The sequence below is a fragment of the Mugil cephalus genome, chromosome 6 (assembly GCF_022458985.1).
Source record: "Mugil cephalus isolate CIBA_MC_2020 chromosome 6, CIBA_Mcephalus_1.1, whole genome shotgun sequence".
NCBI lineage: Eukaryota > Metazoa > Chordata > Actinopteri > Mugiliformes > Mugilidae > Mugil > Mugil cephalus.
Genome location: NC_061775.1, coordinates 8,680,540 through 8,703,747, shown reverse-complemented (window position 1 = coordinate 8,703,747; position 23,208 = coordinate 8,680,540). Strand labels below are relative to the sequence as shown.

The 23,208-nt window shown below is 43.4% G+C and overlaps 3 protein-coding genes across 4 annotated transcripts; 1 reads left to right on the top strand and 2 right to left on the bottom strand.

Moving 5' to 3' along the window:
* Nucleotides 1–647: 647 nt before the first annotated feature.
* Nucleotides 648–5,539, bottom strand: mmachc (metabolism of cobalamin associated C). Of its 2 annotated transcripts, none has more exons than XM_047587089.1 (5): nt 5,167–5,539; nt 2,477–2,674; nt 1,916–2,068; nt 1,656–1,832; nt 648–1,521 (listed from the first exon to the last, which is right to left on the bottom strand). In XM_047587089.1, the coding sequence occupies exons 1-5, from the start codon at nt 5,221–5,223 to the stop codon at nt 1,339–1,341; spliced, it is 768 nt and encodes a 255-aa protein (XP_047443045.1). In that variant the 5' UTR covers nt 5,224–5,539; the 3' UTR covers nt 648–1,338. The 2 variants fall into 2 exon arrangements, with proteins under 2 accessions (XP_047443045.1, XP_047443044.1); XM_047587088.1 differs by lacking the exon at nt 5,167–5,539 and adding an exon at nt 2,961–3,118.
* On the top strand, nt 4,883–13,539 carry LOC125009284 (coiled-coil domain-containing protein 102A). The gene is made up of 12 exons (XM_047587086.1): nt 4,883–4,948; nt 5,652–5,729; nt 5,995–6,037; nt 6,223–6,383; nt 6,701–6,782; nt 8,119–8,293; nt 8,480–8,553; nt 8,695–8,771; nt 8,873–8,973; nt 9,055–9,143; nt 9,228–9,368; nt 10,347–13,539. The coding sequence occupies exons 2-12, from the start codon at nt 5,664–5,666 to the stop codon at nt 10,514–10,516; spliced, it is 1,179 nt and encodes a 392-aa protein (XP_047443042.1). The 5' UTR covers nt 4,883–4,948; nt 5,652–5,663; the 3' UTR covers nt 10,517–13,539.
* LOC125009285 (endochitinase A-like) lies at nt 13,106–22,528 on the bottom strand. Its single transcript, XM_047587087.1, has 5 exons — nt 22,232–22,528; nt 19,267–19,464; nt 16,693–17,175; nt 15,581–15,738; nt 13,106–15,271 (listed from the first exon to the last, which is right to left on the bottom strand). The coding sequence occupies exons 1-5, from the start codon at nt 22,302–22,304 to the stop codon at nt 15,227–15,229; spliced, it is 957 nt and encodes a 318-aa protein (XP_047443043.1). The 5' UTR covers nt 22,305–22,528; the 3' UTR covers nt 13,106–15,226.
* Nucleotides 22,529–23,208: the final 680 nt, after the last annotated feature.

Here is a 23,208-nt window from a genome sequence, read left to right as displayed (position 1 = left end):
AAACAGCTGCACAACCCCTCAGCCTGCACGGACAAGGAGGACAACACTGACACCTAGAGGCGTAACTGCAGACATAACCCGAGCCGAACTGCTGCTGCAGGGTGGCAAACCCTACACTTAACCCCAGCGGGCACATCTGTTGTGCTCCATCATCTTAATAAATAAATAAATGGATATTCACAAAAAAAAAAGAAAAAGTGCATAGAGCTGACCAACTGTGTCCCGGGCAACAGTGTTGTGATAGAGGGTTAGTCACAGTTGAACGTAGTCAGTCTGTCACCAGGCTGGAAGGGAGAGGCAGCTCACATCTATAATGCATAAAGCTGAGTGTCAGGTAAACTGGGGACAGCCAGAAGACAAAAGAAAAGACAAAGGAAGCAATAAATGTTGGAGAGAGGTGAATGGATGGATTTATTTCAGACTGTAGTGCTCATTGTGGATATGAACAGTTTCGAGAAGCCACACAAGCAATGACACTGCTTGAGACACATAGTTTTTTTTTGTATTTGCTATATATATATATATATTTACACACTGTCAGCAATTTAAACGAAGAAAACAACAACAAAAAAAACACAAGGAAATAATTCCTTTCTCCTCCTTTCTGATGGCAAACGGACAGGGACAAATAAAGTCAGGTGGTGCGAGGCCAATGGTCCCTACGACTTCAAAAACAAATGTGACCATAGACCAGAAAAACCCCAGGACAAAATACATCTCATCCTTCCATGCAGAAGGAGATGAAGTAGATGGTGTGGAGCACCTTAAATTCCTTACAGTCACCCTGTCAAAATATGAACCGTTAACACCAATGTCAAACTCTCTCAACAACAATGGAGGCCATTCATTGTGATGTGCTAGTCACACTGATGCTAAGAGGACAAACCTGGACGTGGTTGGTAAAGTTCCTCGACCAACTTGAATATCCAGAGATTGCATTGTAACAAAATAAGAAATAAGTGCATTAGAAGGCCTAAAAACAAGGCAAAATATGAATTACGCTCAAAGAGTAAAGGCTATTTTGAGCCAACATCCCTTCCGCCATTATTCATCATCCATCATCAAGCAATGGGAGAGGCACTGGTTGGCAAACCCAAAACTAAACATAGATATACTTTTTTATACTTTACAGTAGTGTTAATATCTGATGGTAAACATCATAGCAGCAGCAGCGCAGAGCTGAAAGTGAAGAAGCAAGTGTTCCAACCTAGCTCATGCCAACATGTCAACATGCTACAGGTAGATAAGGATTTCATCCAAGATTAATTAAACGTCTGGCAAGAGGTTTGTGCTCGTAAAACGCGAGCCGTGCATCCGCAATTCAGCCGGTCTCCTCTTTCAGCCGTGTCCGCCCACCTGACACTGTGCGTCCGAGGTGGGATCAGGTGGGTCGCCTTCACTCGGCAGAAAACCCCAAGTCTTGAGCAGAGCAAACCGTTGAGCAGGCGGGGTGGAGAAGTAGTCCCTCTGCTTCTGGGAGTAAGTCTGGACCGGAGGAACAATGTCCCTGTAGCTCCAGTCCTGAGGACGCAAAGCAGAACATGGAACGTTACTGTGATACACTGATAACCCAAAACACATGAATTAGAGTTGTATTTACAGTGTGATTCAAAGTATTTGTCATTGTCATGACTTAAAGGGCTCGAGTCCTGTACCTGCCAGCGAAAGTTGAAAGCCTCCAACAGCTGTATCCGGTCCTCTCTGGAAGGAACGCAGTCGGGAGGAGCAGGCTGCACCAGCTCAGAGCCCACCGTCACGTCTACAAAAACCAGCAGAGCTCTGATGGCGAACCAGCCCCCGAACCTCGGATGCACACACACGCCGTACATTTTCTGGAGACAAGTAGAGGTGCAAAGCTGAGGTAAAGAGACGAGAAGGGTGAGGCTGCGGGGAAATGAATCAAGGACATACGTACTTTTTCAGCCCAGGGTTGGTCTGTGACATCCAACTGTTGGTAGTAGAAAGTCGCTCCAGATACGTGCGCAGCAGTCTGCGCCAAGAATTTCGGTTTCCTGTTGGGCAGCATCTCGCAGTCGTAACTCACATCCACATTCTGTCCTGGAAAACACTGCAGGAAGAGGTAAAGGAAATATTCTGTGTCACATTACATAAATAGTTACATTTGGAATTGTATCCCTGATTAGAATAGGCCACATGAGGAAGATACCATTTTGAAATTGTTTTTTTTTTTTTTAACTCAGGTCAACATCCACAAGTTTAAAAAAAGTTTAAATTACTCAAACCATTTCAATCGACCTATCAGAAGTTTCTACGACAACAAGTTGTTTAAGGAGATCAACTCAAATTGTGATATAGTGAATAATACATACAGTAGTCTATCTGTCAGTAATTGTTGGAAAATGTACTTATGTCACGCATAAAGTAGATGTCCTGACAGCTTGCCAAAACTACAGTTTCATCACCCTCAATCCCCAAACAACCAACCATACATACAGTCACACACCTCCTCTCTCACCTGAGAAACAGCAGAGGTGACATAATGTCTGACGCACTGGTCTATGGGGTCACACAGTCCCTTGTATTCCCTCCGCTCCAGGAAGGGCAGGAAGGCTTGTTCAAACATGTCAGGTGTGCTGAGCACCACCACAGCCAAGGTGTCATCTGGGTACGACAATTGCAGGGATGGAGACAGCACTGAGTTATACCAACCGATCTGTAAACAAGGTGGAACAAACCGTCAGAGGAGATCGTCTCTCTCATCAGAATTGTGTCACGAGAGTCATCTGAGTACATAAAGTAAAGTCGTATCAGATATGATTCACCATATGTTCGCTGTAGCATGTAAAACAATGTATACAGACAGAATTTGAGACTGAAGGTTAGTGTATTATTCTGTATCGTTCACTCTGTCTTCCTGTCTCCTTGTTCACCTGCGTCCCGGTTTGCGCTCACTCTGTTTGTAAAAGCTTCACATTAGAAAGAGAGAAACGTCACGTTACCTTTAGAGGATACACTTCAAATCCCAGATTTGTTAGACAGTTTTGTAACGGTCCTGTTACACTTTGCACGCTGTCAATGGAAGCCGCCATTTTCCCCTTTCTTGCTTCTTCTTCTTCTTCTTCTTCTTCTTCCTCCTCGTCTTCGTTTATTGCCGCGTTGCAACCATGTCTTTAAAGGAACATACCACCACCTACTGTATCGGAGTATGTAACCCGGACTTTATATATATGAATGAATGAATGAATAAACAAATAAGACTCCTAAATTCTATTATATAGAATATATCTGTCAAATATTCTATAGTAGCTCTCTTCCATTTCTTTCATGCCTTAATTATCTTTCCCATTAATCTTATTCGCTCCTCCCTGTATTTCCTACAAAGTAACAATATACGTTCCATATTTTATGTCATTTTACACTCCACACATTCATCTGATGGACTTTTAGCTATCATAAACAATGTTTTGCGTAGCCCTGTATGGTCGAATCATAGTCTGGTTAAAATCCTCCTTTCTGTTTCACCTCTTCACACCCTGTGCATTGATAGATTTCAGTACACTATAATATTTCCTTCCACTACAGTCCCTGTCCCACCTCATTGCCACTTTTCAATAATTTGTTTTTCAATCAATGCCTTAACCTCTCCCCTACCCAAAGGTACCTTTACTATACCTTACATCCTGATTGCCTTTTTTTTTTTTTTTTTTTTAGCTTTACTGTCTGCTCCCTCATTCCATTTTACACCTGGATGTGCAGGCACCCAGCAAAATCTCACTTCTGTTCTTAACATGTACAGGCTGAATAAACTTGTTGAATTTCCAGTACTAAATCCTCTTGGCTTGATTTCGTATTTTAACACTAAATAGGGCTGCAAGAGAATCTACACAACATACTACTTTACCTGGTTTTACTTCCTCTATCCATTGCAGACCTATGATAATGGCCACCATTTCTGCTGTACAGACCGACATTTCTGCTGTACAGATAATCTTATATCTTATATCTTCTTATAATACTTCATTGCTGGTACATATACGCCAATTCCCACCTTACACTTCTTAATTTTTAGATCTATCTGTATACATATCTAAATAGCTATAATATTTATTTCTTAAATATTGGCTGGCCTGAGGTCCTTTTTGACTATCTTCCCATTTACATTAACTCTGTTATGTCATAATCAGCTTCATTTCCTGGAAGTAACCAAATGGGAATATTACTGACAGGCGTAGGGGAGTTAAAGTAGATATTATTTAGTCTGTATTTTCTGATTTGTCTTTTATTGATCATCCAAAGCCACTGCCTTTGAATGAATTATATTTTCAACAATCCTGAATTCTACTCTTGGCAGTGTTTTCATTGCCACATCCTTTAAGCCGACTCCAGTAGGTCAACATCAGTTTATCTCTTCTGGGACTATTCTCCTAGCTCTATCTAGATTGCCTTAGTTGGCTTAGTTGGACCGGTATACATCCTAAACGCTTTATTAATAACTCTATATATTTTATTTGAATGTGTTTGAGCTGGAGCTCCATAAACAAAGTATACATAATCAATAATTGCTCTCATCATAGTCCTGAAAAAACACATCGGCTGCTGCAATATATATATATATATATGTACTCCATAGAACTTCAGGCTCTGATTGTCTAACCCTTTCTTTTTATTGTTCCTTTTCAACGAAGAGCTTTGGATTATGGGAGATTGTGTCCTTTAACTGCTCGATGTCAGAAGTCGATTAAGGTTTTTTGTTGTGTTAGATATTATTTGCTCTGATTAAACGACTGGATTCAACATAAAACACATATCGTTTCATTAAGCATGCACTGGGGGGCTATCCTCTACAATTTTGTGAATGAAAATTCAAAAAATATAGAGAGATGTATTTGATGTATTAACTACAATACCCACAATACCTCGGTTGCTCACGTCACACGCTGCGTTGTTATGGGCTCCTGGATTTAAAAGTGAGGTCGCAGGGCTTTATGTGAGTAGCTAGCCGAAATATTTTTTATGTCTGTTGTCATAACATTTAAAACATTCGCAGTGGCAACGACACTATATTAAATTATTTAAAGATACATTTTTTTTCTGACAACCAAAACAGAAACGCTGAGAAACAAAAGTCGTCGTGAAATTCCAGCTAACAGGCATTAACGTTAGCTCAGGTTAACTGTGCCTCAAAGTCCGCCGTTTAACACTTACTCTGGTTTTGTATTTCGTGTTTGTTGCACGTTTTGCTATGCTTTTATCAGAAAGCATGTGCTGATGTATGAGCAGGGAGGTGCAGAGCCGCCTCCACCATAAATCTGTTAATGCTGCTCCTGGAAACTGGAGAGCCTCTCCCCCTCCGACGACCTGCAGATCAGCTGAGCAGGCCCTTCACATGATCACATGGCCTGATCTCACACCCCGTTTACCTGTGTAGCAGCTGATAAGCGTCACTAAGATGTGCAACTGCACAGGCCTGCTGAAATCTAATCTCCTCCAAAGTGCCAGAGGTCTCAAGTCAGGTGTTACCTCGCCGACCTGTGTCTAAACACGTCTTAAGTTACTCCATCATCCTCCTGCAGTGTTACTTTCTTTCTTTCTTTTACGTAAAATCGTTGTCAGGTCACACAACGCAGCACGTGGTCTTGTTGTAATGCTGATAAATAAAGCACTGACAACTTGATGCGCTTGCTTTCTAGCTCAACCACGACATGAACTGGGACAATCAGCTGAGCTCCATCCTGTCAGTAGCCGATGGCAGCGTTGCAAAGATGAGGGTGAGTAGATTCAAATGTCCATTGTCTTCATTAGCCCTACAAAAATAGCATTAACTTTAATTTTTAAAGCAACATTAAGTGTTTTTTGTTTCACACTAGTTCCGTAGGAGGCGTCCCTTTTATGGGTTTAGCTGTAAATTGTCATCGTCATAGCACTCTGCAGATGGCAGTAATGCTCCACTAAGGAGGTTCAAAGTAAAGCCGTGCACAGACGGTGAGAGTTCAAAGATACCTTTCGGATTTGGAAGTTTTTTTGTCTCTACAGGAGAGACTGAGGTCACCGGGGAAATCCTCCAAAGCAGGAGACGGTGGGTGAGCTGTTTCAGATCTCTGAATGTGACTAAAACGTTGTTTATTTATATTTAACTTCCCCTCTTTCAGAGGTTGCAAAAAATACACCTCGGTAGAACGAGTTGTGGTTTGAACTCATTTGATGTGATTGCACCCTTTTGTGAACGAACTTCCACTCGCGCACACGCCTCTTCCGCTCCAGGTTTGTACCCACTGAGAGAGAGCGTTCCTGATTCAGATTTGGATCCTCCTGCTCTTCCCCCTCGAGGCCCTCTTCTACGACAGCCTCCCCCGTCTCTGGGCCCTGGCGTGCAGTGGGCAGACCTAGCTGCTGTCCAGTCACAGCTCCAGATACAGAACCAGGTGTGTGTGCTTTTTGCTTAACAGTGAACAGACAAGAAAAATACTTTGTTCATCGTGTGGGTGTAAATTCCAGTATCCACTAGCTTGAACACAAATATGCAAAGACAACAACATGACATCAAAATCGTGGAAGACTAGTAATCTTTTCAAGACTGTATTTAACATGATGTCTGTGCAAAAGAGCGGCAATAGTGTCTTAGTAGTGGTGGTTCTGGTACTGAACTATTATTCTCCCCTGTAGCCGTTATTCACTTTATTGTGATTATAATTATATATAGTGACATGTTTTCAAATTTCTATTCTAATGTCTTTTCAAGGCGATCGAGTCCCTCACTCAGAAACTCCACGATGTGTTAAGAGAGAGACAATCTCAGCAATGTCACATTCAGACGCTACAAGGTAACCCGCTGCTGCACCGTGAGCTACATGTCTCTGTTTAAACTGGGTCAAGTTATCCTCTCTCATAAACAACTACGTGTGACAGCTGTTTCTGTCGCCTATGAGAAAGGAACTGTTATCAAATTCAACACTGTTTAGTTTGGCCACACCCAAACTGAGATCACAGCAGATAAGTGAACAGGTTAAGTGCCTTTTAATTCAAACAAATCATCACTGTGTTATTTTTTAACCTTAGTCTGACACTTGTTTGTATTAATTGCAGAAGTTGTTTGCTAAAGTCTTTCATTTTGGCAAATCCACTCGTCCTAAATACAATACCTTTTCATGTTTAGATAACTTTCTCACCGTCAGCTGAGCGAAAACAAAGTGAGCAGGCCATCGCGTATATTTCTGTTTCTACTGATTTTCTGTTAATACCCTGAGGTTCCCCAACAATATGCTCATGCGTACATCCTGCAATGGAGGGGAAATCCCCGTATCAGTGATTCCACTAAAACCATAACTCCTCCCCTTGTTTATTTTAGTTTGATGCCTCAAGGATATGATGTAAAATACATTCAGGCTGCCTTCAGCTGCATGAAGTTTTCTTTTCTTTCCTCGCTGATGCTGAAAACACTTTAAATCAACTTTATTGTTGTTTAAATACAGCGTGTTTACAGGATATTTATATTATATATATATTATACTGTATTTACCATATGTGTAGATTGTAAATCAGTTAAATATCTGTACGCGAAGAAGACTGGAAAGTCTTATTATCCTCTTCTAAATTATATGTATAGTAGGTAGAATCTCTTTTATTTAAATGACATGTAGAGGCTCCGGATGTGATTCACTTATGCATTAAAAGCAGTTCGATCCGCTGCACCCTACCAGTTCCACTTAGTTTGTCTCTGGAGAGATGATGCTAAATGGATTCTGTAGCTGAATAGTTGAGGCAGCAGGAAGTCAGCAGGATTATGGGAAAATGTGTTCTCAGTCTTGTGAGTGAGCCCTTAGAATAGGCCACTGTGTATTTTGTATTTTTACATTTATTTACATTCAGTACACTTACATTCCTCAGTCACATTTAGGCTTCATTTGTTCCTCATCTGGGAAATGAGTAAACGTAACTGAATGTGTATGATGTGTGTAAAAATGCTGCCTCATGCTTTCTCTCCTGTCCCACCTCTGCTCACTGTCTTCCTGTCCTTTGTTTGAAAATGATGGTCAGTCAACAGAGGATTCATTCATAATTAATGACATCAATATATTTTTAGGAATTACCGTCCACACGGCTGCCAAAGTGGAGAAAATTATTTCCTCGTAGTAACGAGAGTAACCTCTTCTTCTCCAGAGGAGGTTCACAGGCTGCGTGAGGAGGTGAGGGACAGGGACATACAGAGGGACGAGTCCCGGAGTCCAGGAGCAGAGAGAAGGATGGAGCAATGGAGGAGAGAGGTCGCACGTGAGCTGAGCAGTCTGCGGGGACACATCAGCCGAGCCACGTCGCTAGGCAACCTGGAGGAGAGGTGCATCAAGGGTGGAACTGGCAGACTAAACTGATGATAGGTCCAGCCCAGTGTTGACATGAAAAATGTTTACACCTCTCATAGAATTTTTTTTTTTAAAAAACTTAGGGTGCTGCAAAGTTGTTGTGGGTGTCAGTTTTATTTTTTGGGAAAATGTTATCACAGCTTTAATTCCTTTGTCCTCAGCTTCAGCTCGAATCTCCGCAGAGAAGAGCTGGAACACCTGCGGAGAGAGTTAGACCAAATGAAAACACGTCTAAGTGAGTCACATCGTGCACTCTCGTTGATACAGCAGGACCGCACACGTCCGATGCAGGCCTGCAAAGGGCAAAATCAAAAGCAAAAGCGAGCACAAGCACAATCTTGCTCAAGGCCTCCGTCCTTTCTTTTTCTCTCGTCAGGGAGACAGGAGGAGGACATGTTCCTCCAGCAGGCAGAGGCCAGGGAGACCAAGAGACAGTATGAACGCAGCTGCAAGGTACACACAGACATGCTGTATCACCCAGGTTGTGTTTGATGGTGGGTTTGTGGTTTGCATTCATTCACATCCTTAACCTTTCCTTTGTGTGCTTTGTTCAGTTGCTGGAGGAGCTGACAGGCAGCTACAGAACTCACAGCACAGACCTGACTAAAGCTCTCTCTCAGTATTCTCACACACAACAAGAGGTCCATCAGATCAGGTATATGTGTGAGCATGTAGGTGTGTGTAAAAACGTATCTCGTCTTTCAGTGGATTACGTACTGTGTGTTGCATTTAACAGAACCACCGTCTCAGAACTGAAGGATGAGGTCAGGAGCCTTATTCTCAGAGAACGTCAGTCGGCGCCTTTGCAGTCAGCGCAGACATCGGGTAAGTGTCCCTTCTTTTCTGGCTCTCTTATGGACACATAACCAGCATAATAAACCTATTTTCCATGTTATCTGTTCGTGTCAGGGGCCTCACCATTACCTCACAGCCACAGCAGAGGGGTCAGAGTTAAAGAGGCCGACTCTGACTTGGAAGACTTTAGCCCGACCCCGAGTCTGGCCGAGGTCAGCTCCGATGATCTGTCCTGGCTGGACGACAGAGACCCCGGTAGGAATTTGTGTCTTCTGAATGAAAAAAAGCCGCCAAGTACGCACGGCGTACTTTGTCAGCGTCAGCACGTGTTTTCATGATATCATTTTCACAAGCCTTCTGTCCACCTACGAGAACAGACTCACAAACATGGTGTGACAAACGGAAAATACGGTCCAACGCCAGATGGGCACAATTTAAAGACGGTTTTGGCAAGCTGGGACATGTAGTTCCCTCTCCTGTCCCTCCCCCACACATCTGGCTCAGCCTTCGCTCTGATTCAGCAGGTCTGACTCAGACAGGAGAGCACTGCACTGTGTTTGCCATTTCACTGTACCACCGCACAGAGCCTGGCTTTCAGTCACTATGCTAAGCTAAGCTCAGCGTCTCCTGGCTGTAGTTTCGTGTTTCATTATTGATCTTTTCATCTAACGCTAGCGAATAAGTGCATGTTGCTAAATATATCATGAAAAGAGAAGAAGAGGAGGTCTCTGTGGAAGCAAGATTGTGGAAAAAAAATAAAAATCGGTGGAAATTAAAGTAAAATAAAAGAGAAGGAAATAATCTGTAGATGTGTGCCATCGCTGTGAGCAGATTTGCAGTCCCTCTGTGTTCTCCCATCTGCACTAAAGCTCTCATTTCCTCTCCCAACAGTCTCTGCAAAGCCAGCCTTTTCTTGGGAAATTTGGTTCTCTTGTGTGTTTCTGTCTCAGCTCATGCACTGCTCACCCCTGAGACTTACTGTAACAGAAGGCCGATGTTCCCGGAAGAGATTGCAATCTCTGCTCTAAATGTTTCCCAGAGTGATTTGGCCTCATGAAGCCAGGATAATTTAACAATTGTATCCACACGCACGTTCTCATACTGGTGCGCAGTTGTTATGGGAAAACATTCGAATGCCTTTCAACCTAATCCCACGCGCAGCGCTGCGAAGAGCCACTCAGTCACTCACATGCGCAAATTAACTGCTCCTTCTCTGCTCTTGATGTCTGCCAGCTCTTCATCAGAAGCCACGAGTGCGTCTGAGTGTTCAGTCCAGACGGAGTGACTTTGCTGGTCCAGGATCAGACCTGGAGGATGATGATGAGAACAATGGAGATGATCTTCTGGATGATGATGATGCGGACCCAGATTTAGGATCTGACCTAAGTCTCGATGACCTCTGACTTTTCACACGATGAAGTTCTTGGCAGACTTGGGAGAGCGTTTGGCAACAAAAAGACATTTCTTCTTGTTTATTACTCCAACACGACACATTATCGACACGACACATCTAAAACATGATCCATACTTTTTGTTTATTTGTTTGTTGTTTACCAGCACAGCTCAGAAGGACAGCTCTGTTGTGAACGATAAAGCTTTAAAATAGTCCAGATAACACAAACGGCCATATGGCTTGTTTCCCCTGTGCTCCCATGAGAAATGGAAAAAAAAACAAAGGATGGCAAACAGCAGACTTGGCATGGCAACCAAATCACATACACAGTAACCAGTAATTAACTCTTAGCATCATTACTGTTGCTTCACGGTCAGACCTGTTGGGATATGAATAGTATACACAGTTCATACCTTCACAATAACTCTTTGTTATTGTGAAGAGCTCTTAGAGAGGTGTCTATGAGGGTACCAAAAGTGTTGGCCTCAGGATGAATCGAATAGTGTATAATTGTTTCCTTTTTACTTTAATTGACCTAAAAATGCTTATCATAATTTAATCTGTCCTCATGTGACACAACCCTCCCTTACAACCCCATCACCTTACCTACTAATAATTTACTGATGCCTGTTTAAAATGCTACTAGTCAAAGCAGTGTTTTACCTCCGTATTATCACACGGCGGCTGTGTGTGTTTCCATCACACTTGTTCGTCATATCTGCTGCTCTTTGGAGCTCTAAGTGATCTAAATGTCTCCACATGTGAGGACTGACGAGAGGCTGTGAGCACAGCGAGGAGGCAGGCAGCTGTTTAAAGAAGTCTTTGTTTGAGCTCCGCTTTCAAAACACAACTCGTTTCATGATTGACGGGTTTCGTGGTGGTAAAGGGGTGGGTTTTTGTTTTGTAAGGTGCATTATTCCACACAAAGAATATAATATTTTAATTGTTGCCACACCCTCCGCTCACATGTTACGCGCTACTGACAATAAATTATGGGTCCTGCCAGAGTTAAGGACAGAAGCCCTGTGATTGCTCTGCGAAACCACAAGGTTAAAAATAGTTACGTACAGATTTATTATGATTATAGATTGTTTTGGTTAGTAAAGTTTTGATGTGGTTAAAGTTTGGGCAGGACCCATCTGTCCCCAAAGCTGCAGCAGGATCCATAATAACACACGACTGATCACTTAGCAGTGCAGAGGTCAGCAAGCTAAGAGCCAACAGTGCTGTAACGGCCTTAAAGCTAGAATGCATCGGCAATGAAATCTAATACACTGTAATACACTTATTCAGCAGTTATCTTCTGACTGTTAGGTACCTGTCTCTCTAGTGTGTATCTGTAAGAAGTGAATTGGACAGACCAACACAAGAAACCATGCAGCTTCGTATAAACTGACAGTTAAGGGCGTTGACTGGAGAGACGTTTCAGTTTCTCTGTTTCGTATTGATAAGGTGGGAGCATTCATTTTACAGAATCAAGATGTGTTGTCGTAGTAGGAACGTTCAATCAAACTGTCGAAGCGGTTTGCTAACTTACTATCTAGCTAATGTGACTTGCACTTGTCTTTCTCTTGGGTGTGGTGAGCTCAAATATCTCGGGACTGGCTTCCTCCAACTTTAAGGTGTTACTCTTTAATTAATCCAAGTGTATTAACAAAAACAGATAAAACCCTCATGAAATTTGAGATAGAAGCGTTTTAACCGCCAGTTAGCAGCAGGTGCACACGCCCATGGTAAATTTTCAAGTCAAAAAGTTGCAGTACATCCTTCACTGTTGGGGAGTAATGGATATTTAATGGCTTTTGTGTGCTGACATAATGCACACTTTCACCAGAAGGAATCTGACGAGGGATAGGTTTTGGTTCCCGGTAATGCAGCTGAGGTGGAGACAAACAGGAATCAAAATCCATTAACGTTTTGTCAAGGCGCCAGTGCCCATCCACCTCCACTGCAGTGCCCCTCCACTCTTGTGCACACACAGCTCCGTTAAGAAAGTCAAGGGGCCCTTTGTGTTGTCATGTCTGATATGGACCGCACCGTACTGGGCGAGGTGTCTAGCTGTTAAATATTTCAGCTTCCAGACACCACCATCACAGATCCCAGACCACAGTGCGGAGCCATCACGAGCTGACAGGCAGGTTGGGTGTTCAGTGGAGTGCATATGTGGAAGCTTGGGTAGTAAAAAATGACCGCATACTGTCCAGCTCACCATGACAAATAGTCTCACAGATTCTTACCGAGCAATGAAATACGTAGAAAACTGTAAATGAGTATAACTCCTCTAACGCAATGTCCTTGTGTAGCTGTTTCTATTGTGGCTGAAGAGGCATTTAATGGAGAAAAGGCTCATCTATGTGTTATTGTGGCCACATAATGGCTGATGAATCAGCCGTCTTTACTGCCGTTTTATGGCATTTGCCGAGTATTGTGCGGTGGAGCTGCATTGATAGGTTCACCGAAGATCTGTAAAAAAATGTTTTGTCTCCAACAATAAAAGTGTTAAAACAGGAGCTTGATTCTCTGTGGTAGCGTGTTGACATGACAAAAGTCGTTTACTGTGATGTTGAGGTCTAAAAAAGGAATAAAACAAAATGCAGTGGATGGTTCCAAAATACCTTTAATCATAAATCACCAACAGTCCATGATCCACACAGGGCAGCAGAGCCTGTGTGCATACTTTTAACACTTAAGAAACGGACGATTAATGATTTAATTGTTTGCACGGTCACATCCCAATTGAACATCTTTGGGAGATTTCAGGAAACATGAACCACAGCCACCTTATTGACCCAAAAAAAAGGAATAACTTCTGGAGGAATGGTGTATTGTCTCATGGGTGCTGTGTGTAGCATCAGCGCTGGAAGTGTACTGAATATGTTCTAGTGGCTCGTCAGACAACAACTATGTTGCATTTTCCTTAAACTTGTAGGTGTTTGTGGAACAAAAAATAAACAGAGTGCAGTTTTAGCTCAAATCTGAACCACCTCATGTCAGTATGGTGACTTTGGTCTAAATAAAGAGGAGCGACATTTTTTTTTGTGTGTGTGATTCTGTTGTCCTGTGTGTGTCCACTCATGTTTCCCTGTGCATTTGCAGACCAGAAATGCAGTAAGGCTCATACACAGTGTAATAAGTGAAATATCTGCGACCTTACCAAATGAAGTCAAGGTGTCGGCGGGTCAGTCCATGTAACATTTTGCTAGTTCCTTGGGTACGCCAGTGAAAACGAATGCATTCGGTGCCCTGCACTAAATCTAGCGTCAGGAATTTTATGGAGGGGTTATTTTGGAGGCTGTGGTTTGCAGTTACTGAATCGTATTGTGTTGTATTGACACATGTTTCTGTTGTTTCTGACAGCCCTATTTTAGTCAGTGGGCTAATTCAATCCTCCAAAATAATCATACAATTGAATCAGCTCCTTTCATAAGCCGTTTCAACGTAAACTCATCATTACAACAGTGACGAAGGGAGATTTAGTGCATGACTGATATATTACAGTGTATTTATTTTCAGTCGTGTACCTAATGAACTGACAAATGAGTATGCATCTAGCAAAAATGTGCTAAAGCAGGAGCTAAAGAGGAAGTTTCATAAAGACCTTTTTGCATGATGCAATCATCAGTAGTATTTACAACACAAGGAGAACAATTCTAACGTTGTGTGGAAAGGCCACTGGCCAACTTCAGTCTTCAACTGTCATTGTATGAAGGAGTGGCTCTATGTGAACACGCTCTAGGCTAATCTTCAAACACAGGCAAGTCAGAGCACGTAGTGGCCCTGAGCGTGTGTGTTTAAATGGGCATCGTACGAATCACTGGAAACAACTGGGAAATGTGGATGTCAATTTGTGTGGAAAATAAATAAATTATGGAGTAAGAGGTGTTCCTATAAGTGTAAGGCACTCTCTCCTGGACGCAAGACGCCGGGAAAGAAACAGAAAACATATCAAAATTTTGGCATAAAGGCAGCAGGACCAAAAACATAGAAAAAGAACAAAAAGAAAACATTGAATATTCCCTGCAGCGCCTCAACATACATCATGCATCTCCCTCACACACGTGCGCACACACACCTACAACTGCACACACTGCTTTGTTGCTTATGTACACGCACAAAACTTGCTTTTTCTCATACACAAAAATATTTTTCCATTTTTTTTTCCCTCCACTCCTGAAGTAAAGTGCAACCTTGTTAACACTATAATCAGACTGTTGGTTAATTTCTTTTTTCTTGCCTTTCGGTCGGAACACCGGCCTTTAATTTCTGCCAGTCTAAAAAACGGAAGAGTCTAGCAATACATGGGTCTGACAGTCTGGGTCGAGGTGTAAACCACCACAGGGATGGAAGAAGTCGCCTCCTACCCTTTTCACCTCTAGGGAAATCAAAATATATTATACAATCCCAAAAGATGGGCTAAACAATACGCAGTGTACAGTCCTGAACAGAGACGTTGGCCTAATTTGTAATTACAGACACCAAAATACAGTTTTTCCAAAGGGACCCATCATGGGTATTGTCTTCATTGTCCACTGCAGTTTCACTAATGTCCTTTCTAACATGTCAGCAATCTGGATAAATGAAAGCAATCCAGAAATGTGCTTCCACCTACCCAGAGTCCTTTCTGTTTGGTAAAGGATTAAGGAAGAAAGGCCGGCTGGACAACCACAGCGGCCTGGTGGGAAGAGGAGATTTGGACGCCACAAGTTCATCACTGCTTCTATCAGTAGCTGTACATGGACAAGGGTGTGTCTTCCATCATATCATCCTACGAAGGAAAAATGAAGCAACACAATTAATAATTATTTATAATTACACCATTAAGCCTCAAATTTCAGACCACATTAGAATAATTTATAGTATTACATCAGTATTATAAGAAAATAATTGTTAACCAGCAGCTGGTTAGATTAGCACAGCATAAACACCTGAGCCACCTCAATCTTTTTATCTAATATAGAGGACTGGATTAGGACTGTAGAGGAAAATCTCTTGTAGGGCCAAATGAGTATTGACTCTTCACAGTAAATCTCATATACGCTTAACAGCATGTGTTTTTTTTTTAAAGCGCGCTCACCATGGGTAGGTCCTGCAGCCTGCGGAACTCCGGCCGGTTGTCTCTCCGGCGCAGTTTGAGGAAGAGGAGCAGCGTGATGATGACAGCAGTGATGATGAAGGCTGACACCAGGCCGGCCAGGAGGGGGTCTAATGCGGGAGAGTCGTGGACCATCGTCGCTGGAGCAGAAACACAGGGAACACATGAGCGGGGCCCGTCCTTCTATCAATACACTGGAGCCTGAGTAAACACGCTGGCAATGCTAGGATGGATTTTACTCTGACCTAACAGAGCAGCAGAAACACAGCTTCTTAAATGGCTGTTTAAAGTTGCAACCGCAGCCTGTGGAGTGTAGCTCGGGACAGACATGTCAAACAAGATGATGTTAAACTTGCCTGTCTCCTCGAAGTTTCTGCTGAAGTAAATCTAAGGCTTAATTTTATTTATTTTTTTATTTTTTTTACAATTGTAGTTAAGCGTTTAATTCTTAATGTCTATCTCTGTGTCTCTGTGCATCTGCAGTGTATTACTGTACATACTGAAGATGTTGCTATGGAAGCGTGTTTTTGTAAACTTGGCCGTTTTTTTTTTTTTATTTCCTCCGGTCGAAAGTAACAACGACCACAGAGCAGCGAATGCTCCCTGTTCCTCTGGCTAATGGAAAGAGGCGAGGTGCCAAGCGCCTAATAAAACCGCACGGAGTGAGACAAGCGGGGAGAGATTTTTAGATTTTAACAGTAGTCCAGCAGGCCGGGCAACAGAGAACAGTTTATCTATTGCCTCCCTCTCTGTTTGGACAGTAGTCTGCAGACATATAAATCATTTAGAAGAACAGGCAGAGGGGCAGAAGAAAAACAGTGAAGTCCCATGACTGCCTCTGTCCCTTTCCCAAACAAGCCCACGATTGTGGCGTGCTTGGTGGTGACAGTGCTCGTAGAAGACGCAAACGGGGGATGCGTGGTGTGTGTTCGTGTCTGTGTGTGTAGAAGCAAGGGCTGGCTTGTGCTGGAAAACAAAGAACAACGTTGCCTTTGTTGCTTAAGCCAACTCACTTCAGCCTCTGTCAATAACCAGTCAGTAAATAGTGCAGAAAACAAATTCATACACCAGGGCAGAAGGTGTTATGCGCTTACTGTCGCCCTCCACGTTGAGCTGGGATGGCATGTCGGAGTGGGTCTTGGCCTGAGTGGAGGTGCTGCTCGTCGGGGTGGTCGTCGGGGTGGTTTCACTGGAGGCCCCCGGCTGTCCGTGAGATTGCGAATTGTTTGTCGTCGGCTGAGAAGTGGGGTTCTCGTGAGAGGGGGTGGTGGCGACGGTTGAGCTGACCTGGGTGCCGGCAACGGTGTGAGTGGTAGTTTGGGGCGGCACAGGCACGGATGTTGCATTTTCGCTTGGCTGTTTTGGCGAGTTAGCAGGCAAAGCTGTAGTTTGGTGTGACGTGGTGTGATTTGGTGAGGGCACCGTGGTAAGAGAATTGATAGCTGTGAGTGTGGTGCTGGTGGAGGTGGGTGAAGGGGAAGTGTGAGAGATGGTAGAATGGCCGTCAGGAGGAGGAAGCATAGGAGTTGTTGTGCCTTGTGGTGCGGAGGTCGCCGGGTGAGAGCTGTTGTAAGGGTCTGCAGGAAGACAAAGAGCGAGTCACCATCAACAACAACAACTTCACAACACGACACGCATCGCAATGCTTGAGTCACGACGCAATACATTATTGCGATATCATGATATTGCAATATTATTCTATCATCTGGAAAAATGGAAAATGCCTGAATGAAATGAGGAATTAAAAAAAAGTAATTTTCCCTAAGTTCCAAATATATCCTTACACTGTGACATCCAGCAATCCAGATAGCTTAGTTTCATTTATTTTTTAGGGATGCTGCCTTCATGTGTAACTCTTAAGCTTGTGGTTGTGACATAGGAAGTAAAACACACAACTTGTGAAAATTTCCACTTACAGCGTTGTGAATACCAGCTCATGTGAACACTTGTGAGCACGCTGAACGTGACCCAATTTGAAGGCAGCGGTGTTCAGCGGTTTTCTGTTTCCACCCTCAATACAGTGGGGGGTGAAAAGGGCTTTGGCATGAGAGATTCTACTCGTGTCCGTGTTCATACCTGACATGAAAATATGTCTGCACACGTGTTGTATGCAGATTAACACCTACATCACTTAGGGTGAAGGTACTGTGTCTAACGGATGTCTACGTACCACCGTTACAGCACCATGATGACCAACTCTGACGTTCTATGGCAAATACAAATCGAGCTCCACGGCATTGGACACCATGAGCACAGCTCCCGCTACAGGACATTGGGCTCTGAAGTCACTGTCTCGGGCAGCAGTAGCTCAGGAGTTAGTGATTGTCTAGTAACCAGTAAGGTTGGTGGTTCGATCCCGCCCTATCCTAGTGCGTGCCTCACTGGTGTATGACTGTGAGTGAGTGATGTTGGTGGTGATTGGCGCGGATTGGCAGCTATGTTTCTGTCAGCTGTGACTACTGAGGTAGTTTACCACCACCAGGATGTGACTGTGTGATGCATTCAATCGTGAGCACTTTGAGCATCTGATGATAAAGCGCTACATAAAACCAATGTGTTATTATTATTATTATTCAATCTGTTCCTGAATGTTAGATCAGAAACATTGCCACCAGTGGCCTGCTGGAGGTCATACTGGTCCTGCTGATGGGTTGCAGACCTTCTACGACCCTGTGCAGCTCTCCTAGAATAACTGCCTGTCTCCTGATATCTCCCTACTATGCTCTTGAAACTGTGTTGGGAGACTTTTTAGCAATGGCACACACATTGATGTGCCAGCCATCCTAGAGGAGTTGGACTGTCTGTGAAACCTCTGTAGGGTCCAGGCATTGCCTCATGCCACCAAATGCCAAACGCAGAACAGAAAAGTTGAAGATGGAAAATGTCACAGGCCTCCATCTGTAAAACCATTCCTGTTTTGGGGGCCATCTCAGAAGTTTCATTGACGTGGCGCTATGCTCTGATTAAAAATTGCTTCTTTAATTTTGTTTTGGGTACAGCTTGGAGACAAAAAAGTCAAATGTGCCTGAGCAACGACAAATATAACCGTACCTATCTGCCTACACAAATACCACAAAAGATACAGGGCACGATCTAAAAGGGCGCCTGTGTGAATCTGTAGGTGTGTGTGCGTGAACGACGGGGGGTGGGGAGGGGGGGGAGGGGGGATGTCTTGTACCTTTCTCGCTCCCCTGTGAAAAGTCACACAGCATTTAATCACTTCTCTCCTCTCTCAACACCACCTGAATCACTTCTAACTTTTCTGACGTCGCCCTCACAGCTCATTGCACCTTAGTTAATCAAGGCAGCGCTCTCCCTGCTCTCTGCTTTTTAACAGTGTAGTCTAAGCTCTCCGTCTCTGCCCGTGTTGTGTTTGTGCCCACGACACTTTAACCCTGACTCTAGCTCTGTGGCCCACTTCTGGACACGGAAAAAGGCGATAAGGGCCGCGTTAAATATAGCTGCTAAACTCTGAGCCACTCGCTGTTGGGCTTCCTGCTAAATTCTTTCTTGTGTGTGTGTGTGATAAATCATCCCTTCTGGCCAACCTCAAACAGACAGACAATAAGTGAAACATCACCGTTGTTTTTTTTTTCCAACATTCAACGTCACAGTTCCTAAACCATAAGTGTGCCATTAAGTTTTAACTATAGGAGTTGAATAGTTACCATCGTGCGTCACGGAGATGGTTTCGTTTATGTTGATGCTCAAACTGCCGTTGCCAGTGGGACTTGGGTTTGCATCAGAGCCGTTCAGTGTTTGACTGGTGAGGTTATGACTGGAATCGGGCACAGGCTTCGCAACTGGATCCACAGGAGCTGGTTCAGCACCGACAGCGCTTTTTGGAGTGGGAGACGCAGCACCATCTGATGGGATAAAGAGGATAAAGACAAAGCAACAATTGACTTTCAAGTCATTAGCAACTTATTTGATAATTAGCAGGGCACGCACTACAAGACCATCTGAACAAGTCACGCTGGACACTGTGCGTATGTACATGCTGGGGGAACTTGCAACAGTCCTTCTAAGTGTTTAGGCTGTCTGCTGTCTCTCCATATAATCCCAAATTGACTCTACAATATTGAGATCAGAGCTCTGTGGACACCGTAGCCTCTACTGCAGGACTCATCCCTGTTATGGAAATACCTCTCCACAGCGATGTATACGTCATTTATCCGGGAAGAATTATCTGAATTATCTGTCCATGAATACATTACCTCGCGAAAGAACACAAGTAATGTCATTTTAATGAAGGCCTTCAGTCTCTCTCAGTCTCTTCCTGCTCTGCCTTCATATCTTCATCACCCCTGTCTGTTTCTGTTTCTACCTGCTTCCCTTTGATGAAGACCAGATCACTAATGTAATGTAAAGTCATTACCGTCCAGTAACACGCTGCCCTGATGCCTTTCATTACCTCCATAATCACTCACACGGCACATCAGCACACACGAGTGAAAGAGAGACAGAGAGAGAGAAACCTCTTTGAACTCCAAATGATACCAAAACAGACACGCTCATAAATATACAGAGGTGCTTGGCTGTATAATACTGGCCTTGTTCCCTCGCTTTAGCTCCATTAGAGCTGTTCAGGCTAAACGCTGGAGGAGTGGACTCTGTCTGTTTTTGTATACATGTGTGTTTCTATATATGTGTGTCTGTGTGTTCAGAGCAGATTCATAAAGAGGGTCACTGTTTCCACTATTGCACACTCCTCTCTCTCTCCAGATATTACTCACAATCTTTTGGGCCAGTGCCGCATGTACCTGGGGAAATAGCTCTGGCTCACTTCTTGACCCTGCCAACGAGACAAACAGCCAGCCGTTTCTCTGAGAGCAGATGTCGAGCAAAACCCCATAAGCACTGATTGTCGCCCGCATGTGACTCGGCTGACGTTCGAGCCAATAATACCTCTAATTATCTGAAATCGAAACGTCTCGGTGGGCACAGTACAAGAGCTGCGAGTCTTTTGGTTCTCATCTTCTTGTACAGTCGACTGCATGAGAAAGTAATGCGACTGTCGTTGGTTATTTGGTTATGTTACGCACTGTGGCATTACCGCTGCAGGGGAGGGACATGTTCAGAAATGAGCACAAACTGTCCAACATATATTTTACACAAAAAAATCCCCTCCACATAATTCTGTGTTTGAATCATAAATCAGCAAGAAGATTTAGTTGGAAGACAAATGTAATTTCACTTAAAAAACAGTAGATATATTGCTAGAAAATTAATGGTAAGACGTGAAATGGATTATTTTTAATTGTTACTTAGCCTAAGTCTTTGTATAACAATAATGCACTCGTTGTAGCTGTGCAGTTCTGCTTCACATAACCCTGTGCTCTGGAGTTGTTTTTTTATGACACGCTATAATGAAAATCTCATGCCAGTTCCCGTCTGTGAAGGTTCTCAGTCATCTAGAAAAGCTGTATCAAAAGAGAAACAGCTGAAACAAGGGCAACCAGTCAACAAGTTTGTTTCTTTGGTCATGCCAGTTATTAGTGGACCTCTTATTTAGGGTTTTGTGGTTTTCTTTTGTGGTAGGACCTTTTTTCAGTTTTGTTAGTTTGTTCTGAAGGACCTGTAATTTAGAGGACTCGTGTTCCTAAAAAAGGAAGAAAAAAAATGATTTATTAGCGACAAATGAGGCCAAATGAGTCAGGAGCAGAAAAAAAGCAAACATGTTCTTTGCTGAAAAAGTTCCGGGGGATTTTTATGGTGAGTGTTGGTACACTGCCATTTCTCCCCTTCCTCCCCACAGTCAGCAGCATGTGTGGTGCCGAGACACAGTAAATAAGGAACCTGCCGCAGCTTTAAATCGCTTCATAAAATCTAGATACTGTACTGCAGAGACAAGCCAATTAGCATGGAGGCAGTAAAATGACAGTGAGCTGCTGCACATAATTGGAGGTGTCATTTATCTCAGTGTACTTCCCTGTTCATTTACAGCTAATGTTCTCCAGAGAAGCCACGCTGTTTTCTCTTCATTCCCACTTCAGCCCAATGAGCTGATGCTACAGCTCAGCTCAATAAAATCCTTTGCAAATGTCAAGAGTCTCATGTTCCTTTTTATTTGAGTGGTAAGAAAGAAAGAGGATGACGGAGGGGTTTGAAGCTGGCAGTAGCGATAGCCAAATGTGGTTATAGAGAACTACAGGATGTGTGCAAAGTTGTGCAAATGTAATGCTAGCAGAAAGAGGAAGGGGGGGGGAGGCGGATGCTTGAATGTAAAACAGAAAAAAACAAATATTTCTGGTGGTAAAACTGGTGAAAGGTGAGCTGGAGTTTGCCCACTTGAGATGGGCTGAAAGAAAACATACGAGAAGAACTCAGATGTTCACAGCTATCTAATGAAGAAGAAAAGGAACTTTCTTCCAATTTACAGCCGGGCAGCAAATGCGAGAGACTGTAAATCTCTGCTCTAAAATAAACTCTCGCATGTGTCAACCAATTATGTAGTCTGTGGTGTGTTCACGTGAGATTGGTGTGAAAAAAGAAGATACTTCCGTGATAGGGCACGCGTTGTCTTTACATATAGTTCCCCAAATGAATGGTCTTTTGATCAGAGTAACCAACAGTCCAAAGTGAAGAGGTAAGAAGTCGTATTGAAGATGATGTAAAGAAGCTGCCACCTACCATTTTCAGCGGTTCCCAAGTTGATGACCAGAAGCGCGCAAAAGGCAATCCAGTGGAGTTTGGTCTCCATCATCTCTGTCCTCTGGCTACAAAGAAAGAAAATGACTATGGCCTCAAATGTCGTTTTGTCTCGCCTTGTTCTCGCAGGACTTCCCTCTCTCTCTCTCGACTGTCCGATTCCAGACTTTCATGGAGTAGTTTTATAAATCCCAGGCCGCTGTTTACTGTCCTACCCACTGCGGACGCACAGACAACAGTTCTGCCAGTGTATGCGTGGCTGTGGGGACTGAGGTGAATATGCGTCCTGCCTGACAGCTCTCGCTCTCTCTTTCTCTCTCTTCCTCCTCTCTCTCCAGATACAGTGCCACGTGTTCCCTGTTCAAAATAGTCAGTGGGTCTGACTCCATGCCATGACGCGCATTCAGTAGGAAGACAAACGCTTACCCACGCCGCGCAGAAGAACATAGCCTGAGCAATGTATTGTACAGCTGGTCAACACATAATACAGCCAGTCATCTCAGCATTCTGAATCATTTTTAATTGTCGGCTGCTTAACATGTTGAGCTTCCACAAAGGTCACGTCATGTCGTTATTACGCGTGAATAATAATGTTTTTGTTCATTCTTGCCTTCTTAATTTTCTTGCCCTATACATGTCTATTCGTTTATGCATTCAGTAGATTATATGGCAGAAACAGAAAAATCAGAGACTGTGAAGAAACTACACTCAAAACAAGTCAAAGTGCTGAGCGGCATGGCCACCATTTTAAGAATGAGCTCATTCCTTCGAATATTTGACTTGATCTTGAAGCAAGAGGGATACAATCATCCTCTTTTTTTTTCTTTTTTGCATGACTGGCGCTTTTCATTTTACCTTGGTGTGATATTTTGGCTGACCCACGTGGGGGCGCTGTTGCTCTACAACTGATCACACACGCACGGAAGCAAACATGAGGCTGGGAAGCTGCTTTTTGTGAA

What these genes read in the sequence shown, in the direction of transcription:
- mmachc (XM_047587088.1), bottom strand. Translation starts at nt 3,050, where the DNA reads ATGGCGGCTTCCATTGACAGCGTGCAAAGTGTAACAGGACCGTTACAA. An exon ending in TTGAAGTGTATCCTCTAAAG is followed by an intron (nt 2,675 to 2,960) that starts GTAACGTGACGT and finishes CCTTGTTTACAG; the next exon opens with ATCGGTTGGTATAACTCAGT. An exon ending in ACCAACCCTGGGCTGAAAAA is followed by an intron (nt 1,833 to 1,915) that starts GTACGTATGTCC and finishes ACTTGTCTCCAG; the next exon opens with AAAATGTACGGCGTGTGTGT.
- LOC125009284 (XM_047587086.1), top strand. Translation starts at nt 5,664, where the DNA reads ATGAACTGGGACAATCAGCTGAGCTCCATCCTGTCAGTAGCCGATGGC. An exon ending in TCACATTCAGACGCTACAAG is followed by an intron (nt 6,783 to 8,118) that starts GTAACCCGCTGC and finishes CTTCTTCTCCAG; the next exon opens with AGGAGGTTCACAGGCTGCGT. An exon ending in GCAGTCAGCGCAGACATCGG is followed by an intron (nt 9,144 to 9,227) that starts GTAAGTGTCCCT and finishes TGTTCGTGTCAG; the next exon opens with GGGCCTCACCATTACCTCAC.
- LOC125009285 (XM_047587087.1), bottom strand. Translation starts at nt 22,304, where the DNA reads ATGATGGAGACCAAACTCCACTGGATTGCCTTTTGCGCGCTTCTGGTC. An exon ending in CTTGGGAACCGCTGAAAATG is followed by an intron (nt 19,465 to 22,231) that starts GTAGGTGGCAGC and finishes TTATCCCATCAG; the next exon opens with ATGGTGCTGCGTCTCCCACT. An exon ending in CATCTCCGTGACGCACGATG is followed by an intron (nt 17,176 to 19,266) that starts GTAACTATTCAA and finishes GTCTTCCTGCAG; the next exon opens with ACCCTTACAACAGCTCTCAC.